Consider the following 7,515-nt stretch of genomic DNA (forward strand, 5'->3'; position numbering starts at 1 on the left):
AGAGGTCATCTGCTGCAGTGGGGGCAGACCCAGCTGTGCTGTTCCGAGGCGTCTATGTCTCCGCCCCCACCACATACACCTGACCTCCGATGTTCTAGTTTAAGTACAAGGGAGCTACTAAGCGTTCATGGGGACAGTCCCGTATTGTGAATTCCAGTTTTCCATGAACTTTTTGAAACAGTTCTCTTATGAATTTTTTTTTTTTTTTTTTTACCATGGCAGTAAGCCCTTGTATGCTTATTTGGCCTCTTTATAAAGTACCTGTTGATGTATGGCAGTTGTATGTATATAAATTGGTGTATGTCAATTTCATAAATATAAATAAGTATGGAGCACTAGAACTGTAATGTCGGCGTCTAGTGTAACCTGGAGGTGTCCTGCTCAGAGACCCTGAGCACTGTCCCAATGACTCATGGTGACTCTGCTTGTGAGGACTCAGTTTTATGACAGGGCAAGTCTGTACCTCTCAGGTGAGGGACACCTGGGTACCTGGGCCTCACAGGGAAGCAGAATTAGGTGTGCGAGCTCCCTGCTGACTTAGGTCCCAAACCAGTCAAACGGGGGTCAGAAGCAGTAGATAAGACCTCAGGTATGTCTGTTCATGTGCAAAGTAAAACAGTGAATTTGTGCCGCAGCGTTCTTCCCACTTAAAAGCTAATGTTTATGATATGATGGGGCTTCTAGAAACTACTTTACATCTGAGGAAAGTGTTGTTTAGTGATTATAGCTTTATTTAGGAAGAAGAGAATGGAACCTCCAGTACTTTTTCTAATAGAAGAAAATTTCTCTTTCCGCCTAAAGCCATGACACCGTCTTCCCTGTTCCGTTTTTTACCCAGCCATGTGTTTTCATTTCTCTGTAAGCCTTCATGCGCCTCTGAGGTGTCTGGGATGGAGGGGCTTTGCTTTGTTCTGTTTTTCATTTTCACCTCTATGAGCTGTGCACCTGCTGCTCATCAGATAGCATTAAAATTTCAAATTGTTCGTTCTTCACAGAGAATCAACATTTTGAGTAAACTTATTCGTTCTCACATGCCTTTAAGTACAGCCATGCTAACAACAGTTTTTATCGGATAGAATGGCTTGGAATATTTTAGAATTCTCTCTTTAAAAAACCAACTTGACAATAACTGTAAAACTGTTTCCTGTTCTAGGACTTACTTACGAGGCACAAGTTGCTGAGTGCAGAATTCCTGGAGCAGCATTATGACAGAGTGAGTATATGTGGTCCCGTCCTCACAGCCGGAATGTTGCTTCTGGGTGCTAAAGCCTGTGTCGGGCAGGCATGGGATTGGTCAACACACCGCCCTCGGCACCTTTTCTGACTGTGCACAATAGGCCTGGGTGCTGACAGGTGGTACAGTAAAATCAAAGGACACTTCTTTTGACATTCCTGCTGCTTGCAGAAGGAGGAAAGAAAGAGGCAGTGGCTGGTGAGCTGACCAGTGCTCTAGATGAGAGGAGACGGGACCTGGGTTCCACTCCTGCTCTGCCACTAATACCTGTAAGGTGAGGGGTTGGACTAGCTCACAGTAGGGCCCCGTCCAGTGTTGACTCCCCAGTGGACTTCCAGTGATGGTGACCCTGTGGGACGAGGCGCAGGTCCCCTTGAGTCTACCCGGCAGAGCTGTCGGGGCCATGGCAGCTCACGGCCAAGTCGGGCAGGCTGTGATGGGCACTGTGAGAGACTGTCCAGTAGGTTCCGACTCATGACGGCCCTGTAGAGGGTTTCTGAGGAGCAGCCGATGGGGTCAAACTGCCAGCCTTGCAGTTCGCAGTCTACTGCTTATCCCACTTAAAGCCTTCTCTGTCCCCCAGAAATTTGGCTTAGGTTTGAATTCTTCCCCTCGTTGTTTACATTTGCAAAATCCTAAGTGTCACTAATAAACACTTCACGTCTCAGTTTGCTGTTCATGGAAATGAGTAAGATTCCTGGAGACAAATCTGAGCTTTGCAATCCTTTTGTGTTCCTTTTTCCCGGTTTTCCCACCTGTTCCCAGTGACTTCATCACACGATGCGGAGCACATAGTAAGTCTCACGTAAATTATCTTAAACTGCCAAAATGGCTGTTGGGCACATGTTTCATTTGCACACGTGCAATTGGACATGAATGCATGTCCTTTTGTATGTTTGTTGGTTTAAAGTGGCAGCAAACCAGAGCCAGTGCCAACAGGCCCATTCTGACTCAGTGATCAGTACCGGGTTTCAGAGACTGCTCATCTCTCCAAGAGCAGACAGCCCCGTCTTTCTCCTGTGGAGCAGCTTGTGGGTTTGAACTGCCAACCTTACAGATCAAAGCCCAGTGCTTAACCTGCAGCATAACTTGGGCACCTTTCAGATCTAAAAGGAGCCGCATAGCGTACTAGCCCTGTTGTGAGCATTCCGTGAAGGTGTGTGACATGGGTGTCTTATGTGGAACACCGTAAGCATTTCATAAACATTAGGTGTTGTGAGGATTCCATGAAGGTGTGCGGCATGGGTGTCTTATGTGGAACACCGTAAGCATTTCAAAAACGTTAGGTGTTGCCACGTTGTTTTCAGATTTAATTATACCTTCATTTAAGTCACACCAAAAATACCAGCTAATTTCCCCCAAAAGTGACGGCAAACACTAGAATCTGCTTTGTTTCGCTGTAAACTGCTTTTCTCCCTGCTCTCTGCCACACCATTCACTAGTTGGTGATAGACAGTGTGGAGGGGAGAGGACTTGGGGCATCTACCAGCAGTGTGTGGGTGCCCACAGACCCTGGGGGAGAGATGAGAAAAGTGGGAGCACCCTACTAATTTAAATAAAGCCGAGGGTGAGGTTGCCACAGAAGGTAAACACGCCTTGAGTTTATCCTCTCAAATCCTGTACTTGTTGGCTCTGCAATTACCTTTTTTTTTCTCCTTAAAATTTCATTTTGTTGCTGTTGAAATATACACAGCAAAACTTGCCCCAGTTCAGCAGTTGGTGCGAGTGCAGCCCGGGATGCGAGGACACTCCCTCCGCCCTTCTCCTTCTCAGGTCGTCTTCTCCCGTTAACATGCGCTGACGCCCCTGGACTCCCTCTGCTGTCCATCTGTCCATCTGTCCGCAGGGAGCAGAGTCCTAAGGCACAGGTTCTTTACTAGTTAAGCTTTAGGGGATTTTTTAGATTCCACGAGAATTTGAAATTCTCTTCTGCAGCTTCTTCCTTTTGACCTGGGTTGTTTTGTAGAATCTTTGATCAAAATGTCCAGTAATGGGAACCAGGTGCCATCCGGTTCTTCGGGTCTCATGGCCAAGGAGGCAGTTGTTTATGAGAGCTCTGAGCTTTCTCATAGTCAAAACAGAGGGAAACAAAATCAGTGAAAAGGTCACAGTATCTATAAAGTTGCTCAAAAGAAGTAAAGCCTTAAAAGAAACAAGTTTCTCCTGGTGGCAAGCTGTGTACTCCCTTAAGAGGATGTCTTTGAGGAGCCACACAGACTTCAGGCTGCCTGACCTCATTCTCTGGTCCTCTTTCAGGACCACCAGGGTGTGAGCCCCCTCTCCAGGCAGTGCTCTGGGACAGGGATTTTGGGCCTAAGAATTGTGCAACAGAAAGTTGCCTTTTCTGCCAAGACCTTGAGGTGTAAATATTCTGGGTCATATTCACAACCAGCTGTTTTGATGACCGGTTTGATGGTCATTTGAGATGATGCTCGTAGCACCCAGTTCTGAAGCATGAGAAATCTGACGGACTTGTTGGCCACCCCACATCTGCCTACAGATGAGCCGAAGAAACAGCCAGATTGTAAATAGTCGAGGCTTCGCAATCCACATGGTCAGTCAACTGGTTTAATCAGAAGTAACCATAGGCAATCCATAAATAGATCCATGTGGCTGAGTCCCAATAAAACTTTATTTACAAAGCCAGACAGCAGACTGGATTTGGCTAAGGCTCGAGTTGGCTGACTGCTCTCAACCACAGACGAAAGGCTGAAGAGGGCCTAGAGGCTGGGATTGCTGGTAGCGTAGACACATGGCCTGGGGTTTCCGGCGTGCCAGTCCACCTTCTGAATAGCCTTGGCTCCTTGTGTGCCCCTCGCTGCCCGTTCTTCAGCCTGGCCTCTTCCGTTGACATTGTCCTTGTCAGGGACCATTTGTAAGTCTGGCAGGCACTGGTGGGTTTTATGGTCCACACCGTTTCTCGTTCTCAAGGCCTGCCCTCAGACCATGCCTTTCCTTTTATGCACCTGGAATATCTTTTCTCCTCCCTGCTTCTCAGCCAGCTCCCTCCCATCCTGCCAGTGGGAGCCTCAGTCCTACATTCTCTAAGACGCCGCATCTAACACAGAGCCTGGGTTCTTCACCCTGACTCATACCTTTAACTCTTTTCTCCCTATTTCACACATTGAAAGAACAGGTCACTTGTCTCCTCATGGGTGTGCTTTAAACTGTGGAATTTTCATCTGTAAAAACGACAAGTCTTCTCCTTGAACCCCAGGAAATGAGAACTGATAGCAGTTCAGGGTGGGGACAGTTATCTTTGGTACACTTGGAGTTTGGGACGACAGGAGAGAACCAGGGGTGAACTGTGTGTGGGCCTTGCTAGAGCAGAAGCAGGGTAACTAAGACGGGGTGCTCTGAGGTGTCCCCAGGGGATTCTGTAGAGCCCATTAGAAGCAGGCAGACACCGGGGACAGGGAAGCTTGGGTGCTGTTGGCCTCCAGTTGTCAGGAGCTCCTGTTCAAGCATTGTGATGTGACACTGCCTGTCTTTTTCTACAGAACCTAATGTGTGTGTGTTTTCTTGTCTCTCAGTTCTTCAGTGAATATGAGAAGCTACTTCATTCAGAAAATTATGTGACAAAAAGACAGTCACTCAAGGTGAGGCAATGTGTTAATTTTACATGGTTTCCTTTTCTTTGTAATTAGGAAGAGGAGGTTCTGCTGATATGGGTCATAGATAGTTGGGGTGAGGGGTTCTTCCCTGGTATCCCAGGCCCCTACCTCATCACAGGAAATGCTGTTTAATTGGCAAATAGCCTTTGACCAGACTCTGGAGCCCTGGGCTGCTTGGCTAAGGCTTTAGGGAGCACCTCTTGGCCCATCCGAATCCCCAAGGCAGGTGGGAAGCCGGAGGCCGCTGTTCACATTCCTGCAGAGCAGTTGAGCAGCGCGGCCTGAGGATAGCGGCGGTGTTCTGTGCTGTGGTTGCTGTGTGAGGTACCAGTTTCCTGAGGTCTAGATCTAGAGGTAGTCCCAGTGCACATTTGCAGAGCAGCTAACTACCTCAGATGCCCCTTAGTGATCCTCCTCAGGAAGCGTTGTCGGGCTTCCTGTCAGCAGTCAACCCCTAAAGGACAAGTGGTACGTGAGTCAGACTCGATAGCTTTTCGGTCATAGTTCAGTTTAGTTCCTGCATCTGTTGTTGTTCTGACCCGTAGCGACCCTGTATGTGGTCTCCAAGGAATAGCTGGTGAGCTTCAGCCACTGACCTTGCAGTTCAAACTAACTTTGAAGTCCAGCGCATTATCTCAGCGCCACACCAGGACTCCTTATATGGACTGTGGTGGTGGTTATGTGCCGTGGAGTCAGTTTCGATTTGCCGCGACCCTGCATAGGGTTTCCGAGTCTGTAAATCTTCACGGGAGCTGAAAGCCTCATCTTTCTCCCACGGGGCAGCTGGTAGTTTCGAACTGCTGACCTTGAGGTGAGCAGCCCAACTCGTGACCACTACCCTACCAGAGCTCCATTTGTTAGTGCTTATTAACATCCTGTGTTTACCAGTGATGGTTCTAAAATGGGTTCCTTTTTAAACTGGTTTTTCTTCCCATTGTAATGACAGTGAGTGTTAAAGTTGACTGTTTATTGTCTTCTCAGCTTCTTGGTGAACTGCTGTTAGATCGGCACAACTTCACAATTATGACAAAGTACATCAGCAAACCTGAGAACCTCAAGTTAATGATGAACCTTCTCCGAGACAAAAGCCGTAACATCCAGTTTGAGGCCTTTCATGTGTTTAAGGTAGAAACATTCCTCCAGACTGTTCCTGTCACCTCATTTACACGTTACTGACATTCTGTGAACCCCATTTGATCATTCAGAAATTCAATTCTGTTCCTTTTTCATATCGTGTGGTACAACATGCCAACAGGAAGACTTTCCCAAAGGAAACTGGGGGTACCCGTTTATATAGAGAGCTCTCTTTTCTCTTGGGCGTGTTAAGTTGTCATCAGGTGTTTTCGAGATCTTTCTGACCCACAGTGATCACGTTACAACAGGTAGAAACGCTGCCCAATCCTGCACCATCCTCCCAGTGGTCACTGCGTTTGATGTTGTTGTTGCAGCCCTGGGTCAGCCCATCCCACTGAGGGTCTTCCTCTTTTGAACTCACCCTCCACTGTGCTGAACATGAGGTCCTTTTCCAGAGGCTGCTCCTTCCTGACAGTGTGTCCTCAGGATGTGAAGCCAGGTCTCACCTTCTTGCTCTTTGGCATAAGCAATTACTTACCACAGGATGAAAGACAAGCCACTTCTTAATGCTTTCCACGAGTTTCTGTTTTTAAACTCCAGTCTAAGCTCGTGTGCCCTGAAATCATTCTCCCCACGTTATTCTAAAGTCAAATCGTTAATGATGGTGTTTCGGGGATGCTAAAACATGTCGTTCATCTGATTTCTAAATGGTAAAAGCCCAAGTCTCTTGACATCTGCTGCGCCGGGGTCCCTTGTGTGCCCCACTAAGCATGGCCCAGAGCCTCGGGGCCGTGCTCCCTCACTGTGCACTGATGTGGTTTCCTTTCTGTGCAGGTGTTTGTGGCCAATCCCAACAAGACACAGCCCATCTTAGACATCCTCCTGAAGAACCAAACCAAACTCATAGAATTCCTCAGTAAGTTCCAGAATGACCGGACCGAGGATGAACAATTCAATGATGAGAAGACCTATTTAGTTAAACAGATCAGGGATTTGAAGAGACCCACCCAGCAGGAAGCCTAATATCCAATAAACGTCTACCAATCATTAAGTCCCAATTCCGCATTTGCTGTTAGCTCCTCCGCGTCAGGCACTCTTACCGATGATTTCTGAGGAGCAGCACTGCTCGTCTGCCTGTTAGCTGAACGGTTTTCTGTTTCACCTTTTTATTTTTATTTCGTTTTTAGTCCAAGTTGGAGACCGTAGCTGCTGCTTTCTTGCACACTAGAGCACATGTGGACTTTTCCCTGATTTTGTGTCATTTCCGAATCTGAGGACTCTGTTTGCTGTAGGAGGGCTAGGTTGGTGAGGGCAGACGTAGAGATGCTAGTGTGGTTTAGGGAGGAGAGGGCGTCGCTGGAGGAACTGAGCCTGCGTGTCCACGTTGATCTGGAGAGGGCTCCGAGTTCAGTGTGGCCGGCACACGCCTGGCATTCTCGCTCAGATGGTCTGCCTTCAGCGGGAAAGATGGACCAGGGCTTTATCGGGTATCGGGCTGGGGATGCTGGATCCAGGATGGGAGCTTTCGGGGGGCCGGATAGAGTTGCCATAGCAAATAAACTGATAACTGAAACTTAGCAACTTCTCAAAAGT

General features: G+C 47.8%; 1 protein-coding gene across 1 annotated transcript in view; it reads left to right on the forward strand.

Moving 5' to 3' along the window:
* CAB39 (calcium binding protein 39) overlaps positions 1–6,996 on the forward strand; it is a 33,311-nt gene extending 26,315 nt beyond the window's left edge. The window contains exons 5-8 of the mRNA XM_006866730.1: positions 1,154–1,213; positions 4,768–4,833; positions 5,830–5,973; positions 6,757–6,996. Coding sequence (XP_006866792.1) covers positions 1,154–1,213; positions 4,768–4,833; positions 5,830–5,973; positions 6,757–6,945 — 459 coding nt within the window. The 3' untranslated portion in view covers positions 6,946–6,996. The remainder of the gene's footprint in view (positions 1–1,153; positions 1,214–4,767; positions 4,834–5,829; positions 5,974–6,756) is intronic.
* Positions 6,997–7,515: the final 519 nt, after the last annotated feature.

The sequence above is a fragment of the Chrysochloris asiatica genome, unplaced genomic scaffold, assembly GCF_000296735.1.
Source record: "Chrysochloris asiatica unplaced genomic scaffold, ChrAsi1.0 scaffold00096, whole genome shotgun sequence".
NCBI lineage: Eukaryota > Metazoa > Chordata > Mammalia > Afrosoricida > Chrysochloridae > Chrysochloris > Chrysochloris asiatica.